This window comes from Melanerpes formicivorus, unplaced genomic scaffold (assembly GCF_026170545.1).
Source record: "Melanerpes formicivorus ecotype bairdi unplaced genomic scaffold, bMelFor1.0.p_v2 SCAF_12, whole genome shotgun sequence".
NCBI lineage: Eukaryota > Metazoa > Chordata > Aves > Piciformes > Picidae > Melanerpes > Melanerpes formicivorus.
This window is the reverse complement of record NW_027142364.1, coordinates 22169254-22194298: the sequence shown is the minus strand read 5'-3', so window position 1 is coordinate 22194298 and position 25045 is coordinate 22169254. Positions and strand designations below refer to the sequence as shown.

The 25045-nt window shown below is 63.1% G+C and overlaps 1 protein-coding gene across 1 annotated transcript; it reads left to right on the top strand.

The window, feature by feature from the left end:
• Positions 1-21: 21 nt before the first annotated feature.
• DNAJB11 (DnaJ heat shock protein family (Hsp40) member B11) lies at positions 22-19618 on the top strand. The gene is made up of 10 exons (XM_068145672.1): positions 22-214; positions 347-503; positions 4295-4392; positions 5820-5952; positions 8289-8431; positions 8922-9004; positions 10671-10728; positions 12980-13091; positions 13874-14033; positions 18677-19618. Exons 1-10 carry the CDS (start codon positions 147-149, stop codon positions 18739-18741), a joined length of 1077 nt encoding a protein of 358 aa, XP_068001773.1. The 5' UTR covers positions 22-146; the 3' UTR covers positions 18742-19618.
• Positions 19619-25045: the final 5427 nt, after the last annotated feature.

Genomic DNA, 25045 nt, shown 5'->3' with positions numbered 1-25045 from the left:
CTTATTGGCCAGCGGCCGCGGCCGCCCTCCCCCTGGCGTCTGATGGTGGCCGTGCCGCGCCGGGCGGCTGCGGCGCTGCGGACCCCTCTGGAGAGCGTCGCTCCCGCGTCCCGCCTCCCGCCCCGGGCAGGCCTGGCCGCCGCGCCATGGCCCCCGGCTGGTTTGGCCGCCTCTTTCTTCTGCTCCTGTGCCTCTGCGGGGAGGCCGCCGCCGGGTGAGTGCGCCGAGCCGCGCCGCCGGGCCTGTGCCCCCCCCGCGCTGCCTGAGCCCCGGCCTTGCCTGCCCCCCGCCCGCAGGCTCAGCGCTGACCGGGCCCCGCTCCTTCTCCCCTCCTTTCCCCCGCCAGGAGGGACTTCTACAAGATCCTGGGGGTGTCCCGCAGCGCCTCCATCAAGGACATCAAGAAGGCCTACCGGAAGCTGGCGCTGCAGCTGCATCCCGACAGGAACCCCGACGACCCGCGGGCGCAGGAGAAGTTCCAGGACCTCGGGGCTGCCTACGAGGTGAGGCCGGGGGCCGCGGGTCCTCCCCCGCCCCGTGCCCGCCCGCGGGCGCCGCTGAGCGGCAGCCTGCAGCGAGGCCGAGTGCGGCTGCTGGGGAGGGGCAGGGCTGGAGCTGTGCGCTCCCGTGGGAGGAGCTCGGAGACCCTTACCTCCTCCCAGCGCTCCGCAGCCCCGGAGGTGAGCAGGAGGTCCTGATGGAACATGCTGGCAGCACTAAGCTCCCTTGGGCCAGCACTTAGTGTTTGAAGGCTTCGCCCTAGAGCATTGAGGGAGAGCTCTGAGGAGCTCTTACAGCCACGGAGTGCTTTGGGTCGGCAGGGAATCCAACCTCCCTGCCAGGGGCAGGAGCACTTGCCACTACCCCAATTGCTGCAGGCCTCATCCAACCAGATCCTGAGCACCTCCAGGGAGGGGGCAGCCCCAGCCTCCCTGGGCAGCCTGGGCCAGGCTCTCCCCACCCTCACTGTCAAGAGTTTCTTCTTAGTCTCCAGTCCAAGTCTGTCCTCTTGCAGCTCAAAGCCGTTGTCCCTCGTCCTGGCACTCCCAGCACTTGTCAGAAGCCCTTGGCCAGCTCTCATGCAGCCCCTTAGGTAGTGGACAGCTGCTCTGGGTCTCCCTGGAGCCTCCTCTTCTCCAGGTTTAACAGCTCTCACTCTCTCAGCTGGTCCCTCTAAGGGAGGTGCTCCAGCCCCCTGACCATCTTCCTGGCATGCTCTGGACCCAGAGTGTGCAGACCTCTCTGTAAGGTGCAGGTGCAGTCCCTGCTCCTCCCTCACCACACCCAATTCCATACATCCTACCAAGTGGGAAGCCAAGGCAGAGAAGCCACCAGGTTAATCAGAAGCTTTTGTCAGGGACAGCAGAAAAGCTTAGCACCTCCAGGCAGGAGAGGATGGAAGGCAGCAAGCAAAAGTGGTTTGGGCTTTGTTAGTTGTGCTCTGAGGGGAAGCTGTGGTGCATCAGCTGTAAGCACTGGCACAAGAGCAGGAGTCTGGCCTGGCTGTAAGGTGAGCTGAGAGTTGAGGAAAAGTCCTTGGCTTGCCTTTGAGAAGACACCAAGGTGTGGAGAATAGCTGTGGGCCACAGGTGAGGACTCCTGTTGCTTCTGTGGTCATGCCAAGGAGCTGTGTGGGCTGGAGAAGCTCTCCAAGCTCCTCCAGTCCATGCAGCAGCCCCACACCACCATGGCTAGGAAACATCTCCCCAGGTGCCATGCCCAGACTGCAAGGGTGTGTGCCAGGAGGGTGGCACCAGGTTTGGTGCAGGGCTCCCCACTGGCAGGACAGCAAGGAGGAGCTGCTTTGATTGAAGGGACACTGGAGCAGGCTGCCCAGGGGGCTGGTGGAGCCTCCATGTCTGGAGACCTTCCAAAGCCACCTGGCTGTGTTTCTGTGTAACCTTCTCTAGGTGAGCCTGCCTTGACAGGGAGACTCCAGCAGCTCTCTGGGCAGCCTGCCCCAGGACTCTGCCACCCTTACACTCAAGAAGTTCCTCCTCATGTTTAGCTGGAGCTCCTGATGTTCAGGTTTGTGCCCCTCACCTCCTGTTCTCTCACTGGGAGCCACTGGCCACAGCCTGGGCCTGCCCTCCTTGGAGTGCTGATGAGATCCCCTCCCTCAGGCTGCTCTTCTCCAGCCAGGCAGCCTCAGTGCTCCTCAGCCTTTCCTCCTTGGGTTTGAGCAGGCAGGAAGAGACCTTTGCCCTCCCCAAAGAAGGGAACTAAACCAGGACAGGGAATGCAGCTGGGCAGACTCTTCACAAACAGAGCAGAAGTGCCCAGCTTCATGTTCAGCCTCAGCCCAGTCCTCCAGCCTGGGCTCACCACAACTGCACTTAGGCCCAAACCTGCCCCCACAGCCAGGCCTCAGTGCCCCTCCCGTGCTGGGCTGCAGCTGCATTGCTGGCACTTAGCTTTGCCAAGGCTACAGGAAGGCCCCAGAAGAGCAGGGGGGTGACAGCCTGTGTGTGCTGGGGGCAGGAGGGGAGGGGAAGGGCAGGGCAGACAGCAGTGCCCAGCTGCATGGGGTGCAGGAGGATGGGAAGGGAATAACTAAGCTTGCACCTTGCCTCTGCTCAGCTCCTTGCACTCTGCTGCTCCTGGAGGAGCTGGGCTTGCCTCTATGGTGCTTGAACCTCTGACACCTCCTCCCAGAGCTGTTCCAGGCCCTCAGCATCTTTGTAGCCCTTTGCAATACCCTCCACAGCAGGTCCCTGCCCTTGAGCCAGGGAGCCCAGCACTGGGCACCATACTCCCCTGTGGCTCAGCAGGGCAGAGGAGAGGGGAAGGAGAACCTCTCGACCTGCTGGCCACACTTCTGCTGCATCCCAGCCCTGGGTTAGGAGTTACTGACTGTAGGTGGAGGAACACATGCTGAGGGCTTGGGCAGCAGCTGAGCAGCAGAGCTGCTGGTGGGTAGTTGGGGTTTTTACTTCTGCTGTCAGCCCCTGGCTTGGGCAGCAGCACTCTGAGCTGGGTCAGGAACTGGCTGGAGGCTGAGCCCAGAGGGTGGTGGTGAATGGTGCCACAGCCAGCTGGCAGCCAGGCACCAGTGGTGTGCCCCAGGGAGCAGGGCTGGGCCCCAGCCTGTGCAATATCCTTATTGATGATTTGGAGGAGGGCATTGAGTCCATCAGCAGTAAATGTGCAGCTGACAGCAAGCTGGGGGCAGGAGTTGAGCTGTTAGAGGGTAGGAGAGCTCTGCAGAGTGGGCAGGTGGGCAGAGGCCCAGGGCAGGAGATTGAACACATCCCAGTGCCAGGAGCTGCACTTTGGCCACAGCAACCCCAGGCAGTGCTGCAGGCTGGGGACAGAGTGGCTGAGAGCAGCCAGGCAGAGAGGGAGCTGGGGGAGTGGTTGATAGAAGCTGAACATGAGCCAGCAGTGTGCCCAGAGGGCCAAGAGGGCCAATGGCATCCTGGCCTGCATCAGGAGCAGTGTGGCCAGCAGGAGCAGGGAGGTCATTCTGCCCTGTGCTCAGCACTGCTCAGGCCACACCTTGAGTCCTGTGTCCAGTTCTGGGCTCCTCAGGTTAGGAAGGAGGTTGAGCTGCTGGAAGGTGTCCAGAGAAGGGCAATGAGGCTGGGGAGGGGTCTGGAGCACAGCCCTGTGAGGAGAGGCTGAGGGGGCTGGGGTTGCTTAGCCTGGAGAAGAGGAGGCTCAGGGCAGACCTTCTTGCTCTCTCCAACTCCCTGCAGGGAGGTTGGAGCCAGGAGGGGGTTGGTCTCTTCTCCCAGGCAATCAGCACCAGAACAAGAGGACACAATCTCAAGCTGTGCCAGGGGAGGTTTAGGCTGGAGGTGAGGAGAAAGTTCTTCCCAGAGAGAGTTGTTAGCCATTGGGATGTGCTGCCCAGGGAGGTGGTGGAGTCCCCATCCCTGGAGGTGTTCAGGAAGAGCCTGGATGGGGTGCTTGGTGCCAGGGTTGAGTTGATCAGGTGGTGCTGGGTGCTAGGTTGGACCTGATGATCTCCAAGGTCTCTTCCAACCTGGGTCATTCTGTTCTGCTCTTTGTGTCCTGCTCTGCAGGAACCTGCTGGAATTGTTCCTTCTGATGCTTTCTGTGGCCCTAAGATCAGCTCAGTGTCTGTTGCCTGCGTTCCTCCTGCTGCTCTGATGCACTGCCCCTGCTCTGGCTGGACTGACCTGAGGAGAGTTTCACTTCCCCAGCCCAGTGCAGCAGGCAGGTCGTGGGCAGTGCTGGTGTCCAGCAGCAGCAAGGTTCCTCTCAAGCCTTGTGCCACAGCTCAGCTCAGCTGTGGGTCAGGCTCTTGTCTCTTGCCTGCCTTCTCCAGGTGCTGTCAGATGAGGAGAAGAGGAAGCAGTATGATGCCTATGGTGAGGAAGGACTGAAGGATGGCCACCAGAGCTCCCATGGAGACATCTTCTCACAGTAAGCACATCCTGCCACTCTGGGCTGTTCTAGGCTTGGGGGCTCTGGTTCTGTGCTGCTCTCTTTGAGGTGAGGCCTTGTGCCCAGTCAGGAGGCACTGCTCTGAAACAGCAGCTGGGAACTGAAAGTGGACATCCCCTGAGCAGTTCTCAGCTGTCTGTCTTGCATCAGGCCCTGCCTCAGGAGCAAAGAGCAGGAGGCAGTGATGGCTTCTGGCAGGGGCAGCTCCCTTGGCAGGCTGCACTGCCAGCATGGGCCATCTGCAGGGTGCTGCAGCTGCAGCCAGCAGGCAGGCAGCTGGGCTGGGGGGGATCCTGCAGCTGCAGCCAGCAGGCAGGCAGCTGGGCTGGGGGGGATCCTGCAGCTGCAGCCAGCAGGCAGGCAGCTGGGCTGGGGGGGATCCTGCAGCTGCAGCCAGCAGGCAGGCAGCTGGGCTGGGGGGGATCCTGCAGCTGCAGCCAGCAGGCAGGCAGGCAGCTCCTCCTGGCAGCTGGGCTGGGGGGATGCTGCAGCTGCAGCCAGCAGGCAGGCAGCTCCTGGCAGCTGGGCTGGGGGGATGCCGCTGTGCTCTCCCCCCGGCGGCCGCGCCGCTTCCCCCCCGGCGGCCGCACCGCTTCCCCCCCGGCGGCCGCGCCGCTTCCCCCCCGGCGGCCGTGCTGCTGCCCCCCGGCGGCCGCGCCGCTTCCCCCCCCGGCGGCCGCGCCGCTTCCCCCCCCGGCGGCCGCGCCGCTTCCCCCCCCGGCGGCCGCGCCGCTTCCCCCCCCGGCGGCCGCGCCGCTTCCCCCCCGGCGGCCGCGCCGCTTCCCCCCCGGCGGCCGCGCCGCTTCCCCCCCGGCGGCCGCGCCGCTTCCCCCCCGGCGGCCGCGCCGCTTCCCCCCCCGGCGGCCGCGCCGCTTCCCCCCCCGGCGGCCGCGCCGCTTCCCCCCCGGCGGCCGCGCCGCTTCCCCCCCGGCGGCCGCGCCGCTTCCCCCCCGGCGGCCGCGCCGCTTCCCCCCCCGGCGGCCGCGCCGCTTCCCCCCCCGGCGGCCGCGCCGCTTCCCCCCCGGCGGCCGCGCCGCTTCCCCCCCCGGCGGCCGCGCCGCTTCCCCCCCGGCGGCCGCGCCGCTTCCCCCCCCGGCGGCCGCGCCGCTTCCCCCCCGGCGGCCGCGCCGCTTCCCCCCCCGGCGGCCGCGCCGCTTCCCCCCGGCGGCCGCGCCGCTGCCCCCCGGCGGCCGCGCTGCTTCCCCCCGGCGGCTGTGCTCCCGCACAAACTCTCCCAGGAGCTTGCTGGGAAGGTGCTGCAGCAGCAGCAGGAGGCCTGGGGTGGCTGTGGCGCTGTGCCCCCTGTGGAGGGGGTGCCCTGAGGGGCCAGGGGGGCTTGCCAAGCAGCACCCTGCTGCTGCCTTCGTCAGAGCCCCGTTGTGAGTCAGTGCTGTGCTCTCCCCCAGCTTCTTTGGGGACTTTGGGTTCATGTTTGGAGGCAGCCCCCGGCAGCAGGACAGGAACATCCCCCGGGGCAGCGACATCATCGTGGACCTGGAGGTGACGCTGGAGGAGGTCTACTCAGGAAACTTTGTGGAAGTAAGTCTGCCTCAGCTGGCCTCTGGGGCTCTGTGCTCAGGGGCTCAGCTGCCTGGCCTGCCCACTGCTCTGTGGCCTCTTCTGCCAAGGACTGGCATGGCACAGATCTTTCTCAGTGTTTGGCAGGGGCTTGGGGATCACAGAATGGGCTGGGTGGGAAAGGACCTTAATTGGGTTCCACCCCCCTGCCATGGGCAGGGACACCTCCCACCAGCCCAGCTTGCCCAGAGCCTCATCCAGCCTGGCCTCAAACACCTCCAGGGAGGGGGCAGCCACAGCCTCTCTGGGAGCCTGTTGCAGTGTGGTCTCTTTCATAGATTCATGGGATACCAGGCTGGAAGGGCCCTCAAGGGTCATCCAGTCCAACCTTTCAGGGTAAGCACACAGCTGAAATCACAGAAGCACAGAATCAGTCAGGGTTGGGAGGGGCCACAAGGATCATCCAGTTCCAACCCCCCTGCCATGGGCAGGGACACCCCACACTAGATCAGCCTGGCCAGAGCCTCATCCAGCCTGGCCTTAAACACCTCCAGGGACAGGGCCCCAACCCCCTCCCTGGACAACCCATCCCAGGGCTTCACCACTCTCATGGGGAAGAGCTTCACCATGAAGAAATGGCCCAGCACCCTGGCAAGATGGGTCTCACCACCCTCACTGTCAAGCATTTCTTCCTGATCTCCAGCCTCAATCTGCCCTCTTCCAGCTCAAGGCCATTGTCCCTTGTCCTGTCAGTCAAAGCCTTCAGGTACTGGGAGGCTGCTCTAAGGTCTCCCTGAGCCTTCTCTTCCCCAGGCTGAACAGCCCCAGCTCTCCCAGCCTGTCCCCATAGGGGAGGCTCTCCAGCCCTCTGATCATCCTTGTAGCCTCCTCTGGACCCTCTCCAACATTTCAGTGGTGTTGTTGTGCTGGGGGCCCCAGAGCTGGAGGCAGTGCTGCAGGTGGGGGCTCAGCAGAGCAGAGGGGCAGGATCCCCTCCCTGCTCTGGCTGCAGCTCAGCACTCAGCTGCCTGCTGTGCTGCCAGGGACCAGTGCTGCTCTCCCTGCTCTGGCTGCAGCTCAGCACACAGCTGCCTGCTGTGCTGCCAGTGGCCAGCTCCATGGGGAGTTTGTCACCACTGACACCCCCAAGGCCACCTCCTCAGCACTGCTCTCAAGCCACTCCTCACCCAGCCTGAGTCTGGGCTTGGCAGTGCCCCACCCCAGCTGCAGGGCCTTGCACTTGGCTTTGTTGGACTGCCTGAGGTTGGCTTGTGCCCTCCCCTGCAGCCTGCCCACAGTCACAGCAGTTGGTTCTCGTCTAGTCAAGGTGCTGGCTGTCCAGAGCCGTTGGAGCTGTTGGCCTGCAGCTGGGTACAGACACAGTCCATTGATCCAGCTCTGCCCTCTGGCAGCTTCTCTCTGAGGGATGCTCATCTGTGGCTGTCAGTCACCAGCTCTGCCTTCACTTCTGCTCTAGGCCAGCTGGAAGAGCTAGCAGTGGTCTGTCCAGACCCTGGAGCTGCCTTCCAATACCTGAAGGGATCCTGCAGGAGGGCTGCAGAAGGACTGTCCATGGGGTGTCTAGAGACAGGGCAAGGGGGAATGGCCTGAAGGTGAGAGAGTGGGCTTGGACTGCAGCTGAGGAAGTTCTGCAGTACAAGGTTGGTGGGTCCCTGGCACAGGCTGCCCAGGGAGGCTGTGGCTGCCTCCTCCCTGGAGGTGTTCAAGGCCAGGCTGGGTGAGGCCTGGAGCAGCCTGTGCTGGTGGGAGGTGATGGGGTTGGAACTAGATGGTCTTTGAGGTCCCTTCCAAGCAGAGCCACTCTGTGATGATTCCATGGTGGTGATGAGCATACCAGTGTCCTGCAGACCACACTTGGCCAGTGTGTGCTGGCCTTTTGATTGGGTTTTCCCCTCAGCAGTCTCCACTCCTGGTGCTGCTGCTCCCTGCTCTTCTGCACCGTGGGGTCTGTGTTGGTGTTGTGGAGCGTGCAGGGCAATGGGCAGCTCCAGATGATCTTACCCCTGGAACAAGGAAGCTCTGTGACCACAGTGTGAGCTCTCTCATCCTGGTGCTGCCTTTCCTACTTGGAAAAAGTGCAGGAGCAAGGAAGGGGCTGGTAGCAGTGGTGTCAGGGAGAGCTCTTCTGGCGTTTGTTGTGTGCTCAGCAAGACCTCCAGGGGGCTTGGACTCCATCGGTGATCTCTGCAGGGCCTTCCCCTACCATTCCATGCAAGGCAAAACCTGTCATCAGAATGCTTTGCTGGGGCCATGTGGAGCCACTGTGGGGGCAGCAGGCACAAACTAAGGACATGCAGAGCCTTGTGCTGCTCTTAACCTCTTCCTCTTGCATGCAGGTGGTCAGGAACAAGCCAGTGGCAAGGCAGGCACCTGGCAAGCGGAAATGCAACTGCAGGCAGGAGATGAGGACCACCCAGCTGGGCCCTGGGCGTTTCCAGATGACTCAAGAAGTTGTTTGTGATGAGTGCCCCAATGTCAAGTGAGTTTACAAACTCTGCTCCGTGGATGTTTACACCAGACCCACCACTAGCTGGATGAAGGGGCCTGTGCTGCCAGCAGGCAGCGTCTGAGGCACTGGGCAAGAGCCCAGCAGCAGCCTCCTCAGCTCCAAGGGGCCACTCCTCAGTCCTACAGCAGATCAGCTGCAGAGCTTCCCAGCTGGCCTCGTGTCTCCATGAGCAGTCAGTTCCACAAGCCAGCCTGGATGAGCAGGGGCAGGGAAGCCCCCAGCTGGGAGCAGCAGGCCATGGAGTGCTGCCACAGCCACACAGCCAGGGGCTGGCTGCGCTTCGGAGCTGAGCTCTGCCCCCGCATGAGCAGCAGCACACGAGAGCTGCAGGGCTGGCCCTCCATGTGTAGATACCTGTGAGCCAGGAGTGTGTGTGCCCTGAGTTCTGGGGCTGCTCTCCCTGCCCCAGTAACAGCAGCAGGGCTGAAGCCTGCCTGCTGGCTGCTCTTGCCCCCTGCAGGCTGGTGAACGAGGAGCGGACGCTGGAGGTGGAGATCGAGCCGGGCGTGAGGGACGGCATGGAGTATCCCTTCATTGGGGAAGGTATGGCTGTGGGCTCTGCCCTGCTGCTCAGCTTCACCCTGCTGCCCTGCCCTCATCACAGGCTGCCTCATGGACCATCTGCTCCAGCCCCCCTGCCACGGGCAGGGACCCCTCTGAACTAGGCTCAGGTACTCCAGGCCTCATCCAGCCTGGCCGTGAAGACTCCCAGGGAGGAGGCAGCCACAGCTCTGAGGTCCCCTGGAGTCTTTATCTTCTCCAGGCTGAACACCTCCAGCTCCCTCAGCCTGTCATAGAACCAGTAAGGTTGGAAGAGACCTCTCAGATCATCCAGTCCAACTTGGCACCCAGCACCTCATGACTAAACCATGGCACCAAGTGCCACATCCAGTCCCCTCTTGAGCACCTCCAGGGATGGGGACTCCACCACCTCCCTGGGCAGCACATCCCAAAGGCTAACAACTCTCTCTGGGAAGAACTTTCTCCTCGCCTCCAGCCTAAACTTCCCCTGGCACAGCTTGAGACTGTGTCCTCTTGTTCTGGTGCTGGGTGCCTGGGAGAAGAGACCTAACCCCCTCCTGGCTACAACCTCCCTGCAGGGAGTTGGAGAGAGCAAGAAGGTCTCCCCTGAGCCTCCTCTTCTCCAGGCTAAGCAACCCCAGCTCCCTCAGCCTCTCCTCACAGGGCTGTGCTCCAGACCCCTCCCCAGCTTTGTTGCCCTTCTCTGGACACCTTCAAGTCTCTCAATGTCCTTCTTAAACTGAGGGGCCCAGAACTGGACACAGGACTCAAGGTGTGGCCTGAGCAGTGCTGAGCACAGGGCAGGATGAGCTCCCTGCTCCTGCTGGCCACACTGTGCCTGATGCAGGCCAGGATGCCATTGGCCTTCTTGGCCCCCTGGGCACACTGCTGGCTCATGTTCAGCTGCTGTCAACCACTGCCCCCAGGTCCCTTTCTGCCTGGCTGCTCTCAGCCACTCTGACCCCAGCCTGCAGAGCTGCTCCAGCTCTTGGATCATCCTTGTGACCTTCTCTGGCCTCTCTCCAGCACTCTGTGTCTCCCTTCTGCTGGGCTCACCAGACCTGGAGGCAGGATTGGAGGCTGGGCCTCCCAGGATGATGCAAGGCTGGGCTGCAGAGCAGTGAAAGGCCTCCAAGCCCTGATCATCAGATGTGGTTTGAAGTTGGGAGGCCATCCAAGAGCAAACCTTGCTGAGTCTGAGTTCTGCTGCCTTGGCTGGGGCAGGGGGTGCACACACGCCAAACATTCTGCATCTCATGTTTCCAATAGCTTTGGAGCAGGAGCATCTGTCCCAGGCTGGAGCATGTGGGGCTCCCCCCTGCCCCAGGAGATGAAGTCCCCCAGGTGAAGAACAGGACTAAGGAAAGGGTTTGTCAGAGCAGCAGAGAGGTGACCCACCATGGAGGCAGTACTCAGTCCTGGACTTCACAGTAAGAGAGAGTTGAGTTTAAGTCCTGTGAAGATCCCCTGGCTGCTTTTACTCCTCCCCCGTCTGAGCTGCAGGTCTCTAGGGCTCAGTGTGCTGTCTGCTCCCTAGGTGCAGGGAAGGGACCTTAAAGACCATTCACTTCCTCAGCCCTCTGCCATGGGGGGGCCCAGTCCAGCCTGGCCTTGAGCAGCTGCAGGGAGGGGCTTTCCTGGGCTGCTGCTAGGCAGCCCCTTCACAGAGCTCTGCTTTCCCTGGCAGGTGAGCCCCACGTGGATGGGGAGCCAGGAGACCTGCGCTTCCGAATCAAGGTGCTGAAGTGAGTACCTGCCCCAGCTGCCCCCTCCTGCTGCTGCGCCCTCCTGCTGCTGCGCCCTCCTGCTGCTGCCCCCTCCTGCTGCTGCCCCCTCCTGCTGCTGCCCCCTCCTGCTGCTGCGCCCTCCTGCTGCTGCGCCCTCCTGCTGCTGCGCCCTCCTGCTGCTGCGCCCTCCTGCTGCTGCGCCCTCCTGCTGCTGCGCCCTCCTGCTGCTGCGCCCTCCTGCTGCTGCGCCCTCCTGCTGCTGCGCCCTCCTGCTGCTGCGCCCTCCTGCTGCTGCGCCCTCCTGCTGCTGCGCCCTCCTGCTGCTGCGCCCTCCTGCTGCTGCGCCCTCCTGCTGCTGCGCCCTCCTGCTGCTGCCCCCTCCTGCTGCTGCGCCCTCCTGCTGCTGCCCCCTCCTGCTGCTGCGCCCCTCCTGCTGCTGCCCCCTCCTGCTGCTGCCCCCTCCTGCTGCTGCCCCCTCCTGCTGCTGCCCCCTCCTGCTGCTGCCCCCTCCTGCTGCTGCCCCCTCCTGCTGCTGCCCCCTCCTGCTGCTGCCCCCTCCTGCTGCTGCCCCCTCCTGCTGCTGCCCCCTCCTGCTGCTGCCCCCTCCTGCTGCTGCCCCCTCCTGCTGCTGCCCCCTCCTGCTGCTGCCCCCTCCTGCTGCTGCCCCCTCCTGCTGCTGCCCCCTCCTGCTGCTGCCCCCTCCTGCTGCTGCCCCCTCCTGCTGCTGCCCCCTCCTGCTGCTGCCCCCTCCTGCTGCTGCCCCCTCCTGCTGCTGCCCCCTCCTGCTGCTGCCCCCTCCTGCTGCTGCCCCCTCCTGCTGCTGCCCCCTCCTGCTGCTGCCCCCTCCTGCTGCTGCCCCCTCCTGCTGCTGCCCCCTCCTGCTGCTGCCCCCTCCTGCTGCTGCCCCCTCCTGCTGCTGCCCCCTCCTGCTGCTGCCCCCTCCTGCTGCTGCCCCCTCCTGCTGCTGCCCCCTCCTGCTGCTGCCCCCTCCTGCTGCTGCCCCCTCCTGCTGCTGCCCCCTCCTGCTGCTGCCCCCTCCTGCTGCTGCCCCCTCCTGCTGCTGCCCCCTCCTGCTGCTGCCCCCTCCTGCTGCTGCCCCCTCCTGCTGCTGCCCCCTCCTGCTGCTGCCCCCTCCTGCTGCTGCCCCCTCCTGCTGCTGCCCCCTCCTGCTGCTGCCCCCTCCTGCTGCTGCCCCCTCCTGCTGCTGCCCCCTCCTGCTGCTGCCCCCTCCTGCTGCTGCCCCCTCCTGCTGCTGCCCCCTCCTGCTGCTGCCCCCTCCTGCTGCTGCCCCCTCCTGCTGCTGCCCCCTCCTGCTGCTGCCCCCTCCTGCTGCTGCCCCCTCCTGCTGCTGCCCCCTCCTGCTGCTGCCCCCTCCTGCTGCTGCCCCCTCCTGCTGCTGCCCCCTCCTGCTGCTGCCCCCTCCTGCTGCTGCCCCCTCCTGCTGCTGCCCCCTCCTGCTGCTGCCCCCCTCCTGCTGCTGCCCCCTCCTGCTGCTGCCCCCTCCTGCTGCTGCCCCCTCCTGCTGCTGCCCCCTCCTGCTGCTGCCCCCTCCTGCTGCTGCCCCCTCCTGCTGCTGCCCCCATGCATGGCTGCCCTTGGGCAGGGCCCTAGGGTCACCCAGCTCCAAGCCCCTGCCATGGCCAGGGACACCTCCCACCACAGCAGGTTGCTCACAGCCACCTCCAGCCTGGCTGCAAACACCTCCAGGCAGGAGGCTGCCACCACCTCCCTGGGCAGCCTGTGCCAGGCTCTCACCACCCTCCTGGGGAACAACTTCTTCCTGATGTCTAATCTACATCTCCCCTCCTCTAGCTTGGATCCATCCCCCCAATCCTATCCCTCCCTGACACCCTTAGAAGTCCCTCCCCAGCTTTCTTGGAGCCCCCTTCAGATCCTGGAAGGCCACAATGAGGTCTCCTGGGAGCCTTCTCCTCTCCAGCCTGCCTCACACTCTGGCATGCATTTGGAGCTGCTGTGAATCACACAGGCTGCTGCTGTTTTTCCACCAGCCAGAGAGTTCCCTGTTGTAAGGAAATGCCCTCCTAAGATAAACTGTTGGGTGAGTCACAGCTGCTTGCCACTCCTCACCACTCACTGCCCTAGGAATAGAAAGGTCAGCAGTGCTGTGTGTCCCACACCGGGAAGGGAAGCTCCATCTCTTCAATTGGCCACTTCCCCTCAGGTCTGGGAGTCCTCCAGAGTCCCCAGCAGAGAGGAGGAAGCTGAAGGAGCTGGGAGGAGAGTAACTGCCCTGCCTCTTGTCCCCCAGGCACCCAGTCTTTGAGAGGAGAGGGGATGACTTGTACACCAACGTAACCATCTCGCTGCTCGAGGCGCTGACGGGCTTCCAGATGGACATTGCCCACTTGGATGGGCACAAGGTGAGCAGAGGCCTGCCTGAGAGTCACAGCACCCCAGAGGGCCCCAAGGGTCACCTGCCCCAGCCTCTCAGGTGATGGTGCAGTGATAGCCAGCTGGCCAGCACCCTGGCAAGCTGAGCCTTCAAGCTGCCCGGTGGAGGAGACCTCCCTTGGCAGATGGTTCCCGTGGCTGTGCTCACAGGGAAAGACTTTGTGCTGCAAGCCTCCTGTGCTGAGGCTTAGCCTTGCTTGCAGCCTGTGCAGCTGCTGGCTGTACCCAGTGTGCCCTCTGCTAGAGCCTTCCAGACCAGCTCCAGTGGAGCCAGGGCAGGCCCTGTGCGAGGGATGCAGAGTGTGGGTTGGACTGCAGGTTGTCCCAGCAGTTCCTGCACTGCAGCCCTGGCAGGGATGCTGCCTGCAGCCCTGGGGCACCTTTGGCAGGCAGCAGCAGCTGCAGGTGTCCCAGCAGTTCCTGCACTGCAGCCCTGGCAGGGATGCTGCCTGCAGCCCTGGGGCACCTTTGGCAGGCAGCAGCAGCTGCAGGTGTCCCAGCAGTTCCTGCACTGCAGCCCTGGGGCACCTTTGGCAGGCAGCAGCAGCTGCAGGTGTCCCAGCAGTTCCTGCACTGCAGCCCTGGGGCACCTTTGGCAGACAGCAGCTGCAGGGTGTCCCAGCAGTTCCTGCACTGCAGCCCTGGCAGGGATGCTGCCTGCAGCCCTGGGGCCCCTTTGGCAGGCGCAGGCGTCCCTGGGGCGGGCAGGAGGGGCAGGGAGCTGCCCTCTGAGCTCTGCCTTTGTCTGTAGGTTCACATCGCCCGAGAGAAAATCACCAAGCCCGGGGCCAAGCTCTGGAAGAAAGGAGAGGGTCTCCCAAACTTTGACAACAACAACATCAAAGGCTCCCTGATCATCACCTTCGACGTGGAGTTCCCCAGGGAGCAGCTGACAGGGGAGCAGCGGGCAGGTGAGTGCCCCGGGGCAGGGCCTGCCCGCCGCGCAGAGAGCCTGCTGCAGCTCCCCTGCCGGCCAGGAGAGGCTGCCCCTGCCCTCTGCCCCCGTGGTGCTGGCACAGCTGGCTGCTGCCCCTGCCCTCTGCCCCCTGTGCTGCAGGCACAGCTGGCTGCTGCCCCTGCCCTCCGCCCCCGGTGCTGCTGGCACAGCCTGGCTGCTGCCCCTGCCCTCTGCCCCCGTGGTGCAGGCACAGCTGGCTGCTGCCCCTGCCCTCTGCCCCCCGTGGTGCTGGCACAGCTGGCTGCTGCCCCTGCCCTCTGCCCCCCGTGGTGCTGGCACAGCTGGCTGCTGCCCCTGCCCTCTGCCCCCGTGGTGCTGGCACAGCTGGCTGCTGCCCCTGCCCTCTGCCCCCCGTGGTGCTGGCACAGCTGGCTGCTGCCCCTGCCCCTCTCCCTCCCCCTCTGGCTGCAGGCAGCCTGGCTGCTGCCCTGTGCAGCTGGCACAGCTGGCTGCTGCCCCTGCCCCTCTCCCTCCCCCTCTGGCTGCAGTTCTGGCACAGGGCTGTGCCGCTGGCCTGCAGCGCTCGGCCGGCCTGCAGGGGCTGGGGGCTGGAGCTGGCCTTGTCTGAGCTGGGGCTCACTGCTCTGGGCTGCCTCTGCCCTGCCTCTGCTGGAGGGGCATCCCAGGCAGCTTTCCAGCCCCTGCTGCTGCTCTCCTAGAGGCAAGGCTGTGCAAAGGCCTCTAGGGCGAGGGTAAGGAGTGCTGTGCAGCACCAGGAGAAGGATTGGGCCTCTTCACATCCCCTTACCACAGAGGGGGGAGGGGGCAGTGGCATCCCATGAGAGAGCTGCCTCTCAGCCCCAGGACTCAGGTGGGAGCTTGATGAGCCAGAGTAAACTCCTGCAGCTGACAGGAGGGTAAATTCTGCCCCCCAGCTGCAGGCTGCTCTTGGCTGCAGCAGCCTGTGCAGTGGGTTCTGGTGCCCTGCACAAGGCAAACAGGAGGCATCAAGGGCAGAGAAGTGCCTGCTGTGCAGCAGTGCAGAAAGCTCTCCCACCTTTACCCATGTCAGAGATTCACACAATGGGCTGGCTTGGAAGGGGCCTTAAAGCTCAGCCAGTGCCAGCCCCCTGCCACGGGCAGGGACCCCTCCCACCAGCCCAGGCTGCTCCAGGCCTCATCCAGCCTGGCCCTGAACACCTCCAGGGAGGGGGCAGCCACAGCCTCCCTGGGCAGCCTGTGCCAGGCTCTCCCCAGCCTCACTGCCAAGAATTCCTCCCTGATCTCCAGCCTCAATCTGCCCTCTCCCAGCTCAAGGCCATTGCCTCTCCTCCTGTCACTCCCACCCCTGTCAAAAGTGCCTCTCAGCTCTCTTGCAGCCCCCTTCAGGTACTGGGAGGCTGCTCTGAAGCCTCCCTGGAGCCTCCTCTTCTCCAGGCTGAGCAGCCCTAGCTGACAGACAGAGGTGGTGGTGCTGGTGTGAAGGGGCTCCGGCAGGGAGGGTCTGCAGGCCCCCCAGGGCAGTCCCACCCCCTGCTGGGGGAGGGGCAGGGCAGGCAGCTCTGCATGGCTGTGCCCCAGGGCCTCTCAAGGGCCCAGTGCCTGAAGGAGCTGGGGGAGGGGCAGGCCTGGCCATGCTGTGGCAGCAGGCCAGGGTGCACTTCCAGAGGAAGAGTGTGGGCTTCAGAGCTCCAGGCATCCCCTCCTGCTCCTGTGCTTGGCCCTGGCCCTGGCTGCTTATCTGCTCCACATGGCCAGCTGCTGGGGCTGGCAGGGCAGCTCTGTGGGTGTCACTCTGGGCACTCCAACCTTTGGAGCAGTGATATTTGCCTTCCTCTGACAGCAGGGAATTCATTGCCTGTTCCTCAGAGTGCCTTGCTCCCTGCCTTGCCTTCTGTGCCCCTCTGCTGGTGCTGCTTTGCTCTCTGCTCTGCAGCTTTGGCTTCCCAGCTTTAACTCTGCTGTGCCCAGAGCTCAGCAGCAGGGAGCAGAGTGCCCAGGTTGTCTTGGCACCTCTCTGTAGCCTCAGAAGAGTCTTGAAGCTGCTCCTGGTAAGCAGTGCCTGAGGTGCAGGAGTGCCAAAGGTCAGGATTCCTGGCTGGGAGTCCTGCTGGAACCTCCTGGGTGATGAAACATGCACCATGAGGGTGTCCTGCAGGCCAGAGCAGCTGCCCAGCAGGGAGCAAGGCTTGGGGATGGTGCTGAGCCAGCTTTTTCCCCTTTCTCCTGCTGTGTCCTTCCTCTCCAGGAATGCACATCCAGGAGCCACATCCTCCAGGAAGTGGCTCTGAGCCTCCTTTGGCTGTGGAGGGGAAGTGACCTTGCCTTGCACTCCCTGGGAGAGTGCTCTGCCTAGCAGCTTGAGTGCAGGGGCTGGCCTGGCCTGCTGCTGAGGGTAGGAAAGGAGTCAGGCTCCCTGCCCAGGCAGCAGGAAGCAGTGCTCCTGCCTGGCAGAGCTGCCCTGCTCCCACCTGCCCTGCCCAGACCTCTCCCAGGAGTTTGGCAGAGCTGCTGTGAGCCTTGTGCCAAGAAGGCCAATGGCATCCTGGGGCAGAGCAGGAAGAGTGTGGCCAGCAGGTGGAGAGGTTCTCCTCCCCCTGCCCCGTGCTCTTGCCAGGCCACAGCTGGACTCCTGTGCCCAGTTCTGGGCTCCCTGGCTCAAGGGCAGGGCCTGGCTGTGGGGGGCACAGCAGAGGCACAGAGATGCTGAGGGCAGTGGGGCAGCTCTGTGAGGAGCCAAGGCTGGGGCTGGGGCTGTTGGGCCTGGGGAAGAGCAGCCTGAGGGGATCTCATCAATGCTGATCAATACTTCAGGGGTGGCTGTCAGGAGGATGGGGCCAGGCTCTGCTCAGTGGTGCCCAGGGACAGGGCAAGGGGCACACTCTTGGCAGCAGAAGCTCCATGCAGACAGGAGGAGGAACTTCCTTATTTTAAGGGGGGCAGAGGCCTGGAGCAGGCTGCCCAGAGGGGTGGCAGAGTCTCCATCTGTGGAGGACTCCCCCCCAGCTGGGGGTGCTGTGGGTGAGCACCTCCTGCCTTGGCTAAGCTGGTTCATTCTGTGTCCTGCTGTGGCCAGAGGGAGACCACGGCTCTGGTTGCAGCTGGTCTGAGCCAGGCCTGCCTGCTGCCCTGCTGCCCTGCCAGCCAGGTGTCTGCAGGCCTTGCTGCAAGCCCAGAGCTGCCCTGGGGACAGCCAGCAGCAGGATTGCAGCCCTGTAGCTCTGTTTCGTTGGCAGTCCCAGGGGGTGGGGAGTCTTCCTCTCTGTTGTGGGGCCTCAGGCTCAGCCTCAGGCTGAGTGCTTTCTGCTGCTGCTCAGAGCAGAGTGCAGCCTTGCCCTGGGGCCTGCCTGCAGGGAGGGAATCCCCTCTGCTTATCTCAGGACAAACAGTGACACATCTACTCCTGCCACTTGGCTTCCTCCCTCTTGTGTAGGCTTGTCCTTCAAGTGGCAGTGAGGGACTTGCCAGAGCCTGCCCGAGTGTGCCAGCTGCAGCTGGCTGAGGGAGTGCTGGCTGCTTGGCTTGAGTCACTCTGAGCCTGCTCTGGCAGCAGTTTGGCCCTGGCTGGACCTCAGAGTGTGTCAGATGTTTGTGAATGGCCTTCCAGGGCTGGGGGCATCTGGGGACTCATCCAGACTGCTGTGTGGTGGAACTGGCTTTCAAAATGCCTAAGGGTATCCAGGCCTTCAGCAGGGTGTCCCCAGGCGCTGCCCAGCAGGGTCCCCAGGCGCTGCCCAAGCACTCAGGTGGCTTTCTGCAGCTGGCCAGAGGGACTCAATGTAGCCCTCCTGAGCTGGCTGCCAGCAGATTCCCCCTGGGCTGTGGAGGGGAGCTGAGGGCATGAGCTAGAGGAATTTGAGTGGAGATGCTCAGAGGGCTCGGTAGCAGCTGCAGTTTTACTTGGGAGGACAAAGCTGTTCTCAGCTTCAATAGCTCTGGAGGCAGCTCTGTCCCTTGCAGCGCTGTGAGGAGCTCGGGGGGTGCTTTGGGCTTGGCACTTGCAGCACAGGAGGAGACTTGGCAGGGTGCTTGGTGCCATGGTTCAGTTGATTAGGTGGTGCTGGGTGATAGGTTGGATGTGATGATCTTGAAGGTCTCTTCCAACCTGGTTTGGTCTATTCTGTTCTATCACAGAATCACCAAGGCTGGAAGAGACCTCAAAGATCATCCAGTCCAACCTGTCACCACACACCCCATGGCTAAACCATGGCTCCAAGTGCCACATCCAGTCCCCTCTTGAGCACCTCCAGGGATGGGGACTCCACCACCTCCCTGGGCAGCACATCCCAATGGCCAATGACTCTCTGTGTAGAACTTTCTCCTCACCTCCAGCCTAAACCTCCCCTGGCACAGCTTGAGACTGTGTCCTCTTGTTCTGCTGCTGGTTGCCTGGGAGAAGAGACCAACCCCCTCCTGGCTACAACCTCCCTTCAGGTAGCTGTAGACAGCAATGAGGTCTCCCCTGAGCCTCCTCTTCTCCAGGCTAAGCAACCCCAGCTCCCTCAGCCTCTCCTCCCAGGGCTGTGCTCCAGACCCCTCCCCAGCCTCGTTGCCCTTCTCTGGACCCCTCCCCTAGTCTCAGTGTGCTCCTTAGCCATCCAGCCCTTCTCGGTGCCCCCCTCCCCCACACTCAGTGCTGTGCTTTGCTCCGTGCAGGTCTGCAGCAGCTGCTGCGGCAGGGCTCGGTGCAGAAGGTGTACAACGGCCTGCAGGGCTACTGAGCTCTGCCCCGGCTGGGACTGGAGCGCCAGGAGGAGCAGCTCGTCGGGGTCAAGTCTTGTTCTTTGTCTCCTGCCCACTGGAGAGTGGCAGGAGGGGTGGGGGGGGGGTCAGTGGGCTGGGGGTCTGGGGGTGGTGGTTGTTCCTTTGCCAGTGGGGGAAGCGCTGCGAGCCGGGGGCCGCTCGAGCCTTCTTGGGACACAACCTGGTGCTGCCTATCCTGTTCCACGCCCTGGAACAACCAAGAAGACTCTTGAGCAGGGAAGAAAGACCAAAAAGCTGGCAAAAACCCCCACCCCCCCCAGGAGTTCTCAGTTCCATGCAGCTTGGACTTTCTGGTTTTTAAATACATTTTGCTGTGACTTTTCTTGGCCCTCTCCACCTCTTTGGTAGCCTCCCCTGCTGCTCCACCTCCCTCTCTCTCAGTCCCTTTTCTGTCTCTAAGGGCTTGGGGGAGTTAGCTTTGCTTTTCAATCCCAGCCCTTCTTCCCTTTCTCCTCTGGGTCCAGCGTGGGAGGCTGGCTTCAGAGGGTGGGTTTGGGGTGCTGGTGGGAGCAGCCTGGGGGCAGAGCCTTTCTGGCCTGTGCTGAGCCCCAGCTGTGCTTAGGAGAGCAGGGGAAAAGAGACTCTGGAAGCTCTTGGGGCCTCTCTTCACCACTCTGGTCCCAGAAGTCAATGCCTGGTTTGAAACTGGAAGTCACAACAGCTTAGCAAAGCCTCCTCAGCCTTTCACTGTGAGGATTGGGGACATGATGGGAATGGCTTCTTGTGGCCTTGGTTCTCCCCCCTTCTCCCCAGGTGTAAGTTTCCACCTGCAGCCCCTCCTCTGTGAGGATGGGTGAAGCCAAGAGCACAGAAATAAAACTGTTTGAGTTGGAATGGCCAAAACTCCCTCATTAAATACAAACCCCTTGCCCTGGGCCAGCTGCAGGTCCTTGGGGGAGCAAGGAACCAGCTCCAGGGTGACCTGGGCTGGGAGCTGCTGCCAGCAACAGCTCTGGAGCTCTCTGAGCTGACCCTGCCAGGGAGGTACCTGTGCTGCTCTGCTCTGTTGGGAAGACTTCTGTCCCTTGGAGCAGCCTCATCACACAGTCAGAGATTAGGAAGTCATAGAATGGTTTGGCTTGGAAGGGACCCTCAAGATCATCCACTTCTCCCCCTCTGCCACAGGCAGGGACCCCTCCCACCAGCACAGGCTGCTCAAGGCCTCATCCAGCCTGGCCTTGAACACCTCCAGGGAGGGAGCATCTACCACCTCCCTGGGCAGCCTGTGCCAGTGTCTCCCTGTCAAGAACTTCTTCCTGATCTCCAGTCTCAATCTGCCCTCTTGCAGCTCCAAGCCATTGCCCCTCCTCCTGACACCCCCAGCCCTTGCCAAAAGTCCCTCCAGCTTTCTTCAGGTACTGGAAGGCTGCTCTGAGGTCTCCCTGGAGCCTTCTCCAGACTGAACAGCCACAACTCTCCCAGCCTGTCCCCATAAGGGAGGTTCTTCGGCCCTCTGCTATGCTTGTGGCCCTCCCTCCAACATTTCAGTGTTGTTGTTGTGCTGGGGGCTCCAGAGCTGGAGGCAGTGCTGCAGGTGGGGGCTCAGCAGAGCAAAGTGTCAGAGTCAGCTCTGGATCCCTGGCAGCACTGCTTTGGATGCAGCCCAGGCTGCCCTTGGCCTTCTGTGCTGCAGTCTCACACTGCCTGCTCCTGCCCAGCTGCTCCCCCAGCAGCACCCCAAGTCCTTTTCCTCAGGGCTGCTTTCTATCACCTCCTCCCCCAGGCTGTACTGACAGTGAGGATTGTTCTGGCCCAGGTGCAGAGCCCTGCACTTGCTCTCATTAACCCTCCTGAGGTTCCCCTGGGCACCACCTCTCCAGCCTGCCCAGGTCCCTCTGGATGCCATCCTGTCCCTCTGGCACATCAACAGCACCACTCAGCATGGTGCCACCTGCACACTGCTGGTGGTGCCCTGGATCCCCCTGTCTATGGCAGAGATAAAGACATTAAACAGCACAGGTCCCAGCACAGACCCCTGGGGGACAGCACTGTCCCTGCTCTCCATCTCCCTCAGCCCCTGCCTGGGGAGCAGCTGGGAGCTGGTTTATGGGAGTGCTGACTGGGGAGCAGCAGCAGCAGCACGCTCCAGGTGGGTTTGGTTCTTTCTTTGTTAGCATCCTTCACTGTGAACTTGGAAGCAGCTCAGAGGTGGAGAGCAGCTCTGCCTCGGCCTTTGTGTGCTGCCCTTGCTCTGGCAATGTCCCACCCAAGGCCTCTGCTCCAGCAGGAGCTGACGCAGCGGAAGCAGCGGCGTGGGGAAGGCTTCCTGTGGGCTCCTTTGTGTGTTTGCCTTGGCAGGGCCGTGCAGGGGCTTCAGGAACTGGCTGAGAGAGGGGCAGGACCGGCCCGGGGTGCCAGAGCCTTGCTGTTGGTGCTCACCTTCCCCAGAAGCTCCCCACAGGAGCTGTTGGCCCCAGCTGAGGCTGCTGCTCCAACCCTCTGCCCTTTGGATGGGCAGCTCTTGGCAGGTGCCTGCAGGCAGCTCTGTCCCCGTCCCTCCCTTCCCCCTTAGGCTGGAATTGTATGAGATCTGAGGCAAAAGCTCTTCTCCCCCTCTCCCTGTGCAGGGGCTGGCTGCTGTTGTCTCAGCCCCTTGGTGGCTGCATTCTTGCTCCTTGGCAGGTGGCCACGCTGCCAGTGCTGGCCCTTGGCAGCAAGGCCAACAGGCTGGGGCCTCACACCGGTCTCAGTTCCTCCCCAAGGAGAGGGTGGCACAACCTACCTGCACCCCCAGCAGCAGGCACTGCATCTATTTCAGGCATGCTGAGCTCCTGCTGCTGCTTTTCCTTTCCCTGCCTGTTCTTTTCCTTCCTGTAGTTGGGGTTTGTTGTTCTTTCATTGTGGGTCTGCACGCTGGGAGGCCCAGTGCTGTGTGGAACAGCAACAATAGCTGCAGAGCTCCAGCTTTTATGAGGGTGAGCAGAGAAGAAAGCCCCAAACTGTACCAAGCAGCCCTGTTTGCTTCCATCTCCCTTTTGGAGCCCTGCTGAGGGGAGGTGCAAAGCTGGGCTCCTCTGTTCCCTCTGTCCCCCATGCTCTTCCCATGCAGCAGCCTGCACTGGTGCTTGCCAGGGTCTGCTTCAAGCATTTCCACGTGCTTTGGCTTTGGTCTGCTTGCCCAAGGGAAGCTGAACTGTTTCTGGGATCATGGGGAGGGATTTGTCCTTCAGGGGCCCCAGGGTGTCTGGCCAGGGAGATGTGGAAGCTCCACATCCTGTGTCCTTTGCTTCTGTAACACGGAGCTGGGGTGTGAGTCACGGCCTGTGTGGGCTCCTGCAGATGATGCTAAGGGGGTTGAGATGTTCAGATGCAGCTCCTCTTGGCTTGGGAGCAAGCCTGCAGTGTGAGGCTGGGACTCCTGTGCTGCACAGACTTTGCAGCCCCTTCTAAGCAAAGCTCTTGTTCCCAAACTGGATCAGGTTCAAGAGGAAGCCTCACTTCCCGCTCCCCTTCTACCCTGAGGCCTTGCCTGGGTGCGGGGTTTAGGCACAGGCACCTTCAGTTCCTCCACTTGGCCTTGGAAGCTGCTTCTGGAGGTCCTCACTGTTTGAAAAGGGCACATGGGCTTTGCCTGCCTGAGATGGGAGCCCAACTGACTTCTGAAGTGAGAAGCTGTGTGTGTACCTCCAGAGCCTCACCGCAGGCTCACTGTAAGATGTCTTCACCTCCAGCAGGGCTCTGTTGCCTCCCAGGCTTTGGCTGGATCCCTCCCATCCCAGGAGAGGTAAAGCAGCAGATGGGGTGAGGATTCCATCAGCAGGTAGATGATGGGACTTGGGTCTATTGTTTTAGACAGCATTGTGCCCTGGCAGCCTTATGCACTCCTCCTGTCCCTCTCCAGGTGGCACTTGCTGCACCTAAAGCCACCCTGCCTCATCCCAGAGGCTGAAGGTTGGGGCTGTACACAGGAGCCTCAGCATAAGGTACATGGGGCCTGGGAAGCAGTCTGGCCCAAAGGGATGCTTTGTTCCTGGTGGTGGTGTGCCCAGGTGGCCAAGAAGGCCACCAGCATCCTGGCCTGGATCAGCAGTGGTGTGGCAGCAGGGGCAGGGCAGGGATTGTCCCCCTGGACTCAGCACTGCTGAGGCCACAGCTTGAGTGCTGGGTTCAGTTTGGGGACTTTCACTCCAAGGAAATTGAGGGCTGGGCAGGTCCAGAGAAGGGCAACCAAGGGAAGGGTCTGGAGAGCAGGGCTGGGGAGGAGCAGCTGAGGGAGCTGGGGGTGTTCAGCCTGGAGAAGAGGAGGCTGAGGGAGACCTCATTGCTCTCTGCAGCTCCCTGAGAGGAGGTTGCAGTGGGGTGGGGGCTGGACTCTTCTCCCTAGTCTCAGGTGATAGGAGGAGAGGAAATGGCCTGAAACTGTGCCGGGGAGGCTTAGGTTGCAGATGAGGAACAATTGCTTTGCTGCAAGAGGGGTTGGCAGAGGCTGCCCAGGGAGGTGGTGGAGTCCTCACCCCTGGAGGTGTTCAAGCAAGGTGTGGCCATGGCACTTGGGGACAGGGTTTAGGGTCCATGGTGGGGTGGGGTTGATGGTTGGACTGGGTGATCTCTAGAGGGTTCTTCCAACCCAGACAATGCTCAGGTTCCATGCTGGGGGCTGGGGGCTTCCCTCTCAGCACAGCAAGCCACACTGCTTGTCCAGGGCACCCCCTCCTCCCTCAGCCCGGCTTGGAAGTCTTTTCCAACCAGCAGATTCCTCTCCACAGGAACTCCTCTGGCAGCAGACTGCAGCTGAGCTTGTTTGGGGGTTGGTTTTCTTGGGGGTTTTCCAAAGGATTTGTTGTTTTAAAGTGTTTGCCTTTATCTAAACTTCCCTGCTCGGGAGGCAGGAGGGGAAGGGGCTGGGGCTGGGCAAACGCTGCCCTGAGGACACATCGGCTTCAAACCCTTCCTGAAGGCCTCTGCTCAGAAGGCTGAAGGCCTTGGGGGCCTCTGACTGGGAAGGGAGGGGGCAGGGCTGGCTCCTTGCAGGAGTCTTCAAGGTGGTTTCTAGGTGGCAGCCTCCCTCTCTGCCCAGCACCCTGGGGCCGGCCAGCAGCGGCTGCAAGGCGCTGCCCGGGAGGGGGCGGCCCGGCTGGGGCAGGCTGGGGGTTGGGGTGGTGTGGGGCTGCTGGGGGTGTGGGGCTGTGGTGTGGGGCTGCTGGGGGGTGTGGGGTGGGGTGGGGCTGCTGGGGCAGGCTGGGGGCTGTGCTGTGGGGCTGTGCTGTGGGGCAGGCTGGGGGCTGTGCTGTGGGGCAGGCTGGGGGCTGTGCTGTGGGGCTGTGCTGTGGGGCTGTGCTGTGGGACAGGCTGGGGGCTGTGCTGTGGGGCTGTGCTGTGGGGCTGTGCTGTGGGGCAGGCTGGGGGCTGTGCTGTGGGGCAGGCTGGGGGCTGTGCTGTGGGGCTGTGCTGTGGGGCTGTGCTGTGGGGCTGCTGGGGCTGTGCTGTGGGGCTGTGCTGTGGGGCAGTGCTGTGGGGCTGTGGGGCTGTGCTGTGGGGCTGTGCTGTGGGGCTGTGGGGCAGGCTGGGGTCTGTGCTGTGGGGCTGCCGGTGCTGTCCCGCAGCCCTGCTCGGTGCCGCCCGTGGCCAGCCGCCAGCCGCTCCCAGCCCTTTGCTCCGGCGTGATCGCTGCCCTGGGCGGTGAGAGGAAAGGGAGGAGGGCAGAGATGGGTCCCGGGCACCCCCAGGCGCGGCTTGCCAGCGCAGCCTTTTCCTCTGCCCTTTGGCGTTCCCAGGGACCTGCCCACTGCGGTGCGGCAGCAGAAGGCTGCTGGGAAGCAGGGACCCTCCGACTCCAGCCCCAAAGCTGTGCTGACCTTCCCTCCCCACCTCCAACCCCCCCAAGAATAAACTCCCTCTCTGGAGGTATCCAAAACTCGCCTGGATGCGTCCCTGTGTGACCTGCTCTGGCAGGGGGTTGGACTGGAGGAGCTTTCGAGGCCCCTTCCAGCCCCTGAACCGCTGTGATTCTGTGAGAGAAGCCTCCCTTGCTCCAGGAGGGCTGCCTGGGGGCTGAAGATGCTGCAACCCCCTCTGCCCGGTGCAGCTCCCGGCTTGGAAAGCTGCTCCCGGAGGCGGTGGTGCCCGGACTGAGAGCACCTGGCACAGGCTGCCCAGGGAGGTGGCTGAGGCCTCTTCCCTGGAGATAGTCAAGGTGAGGCTTGACGAGGCCCTGGGCAGCCTGACCTAGCTGGGGCTGTCCCTGCTGGCTGCAGGGAGGTCAGACTGGATGCCCTCTGGAGGTCCCTTCCGGCCTGGACCGCTCTGTGATTCTGGGGTGTG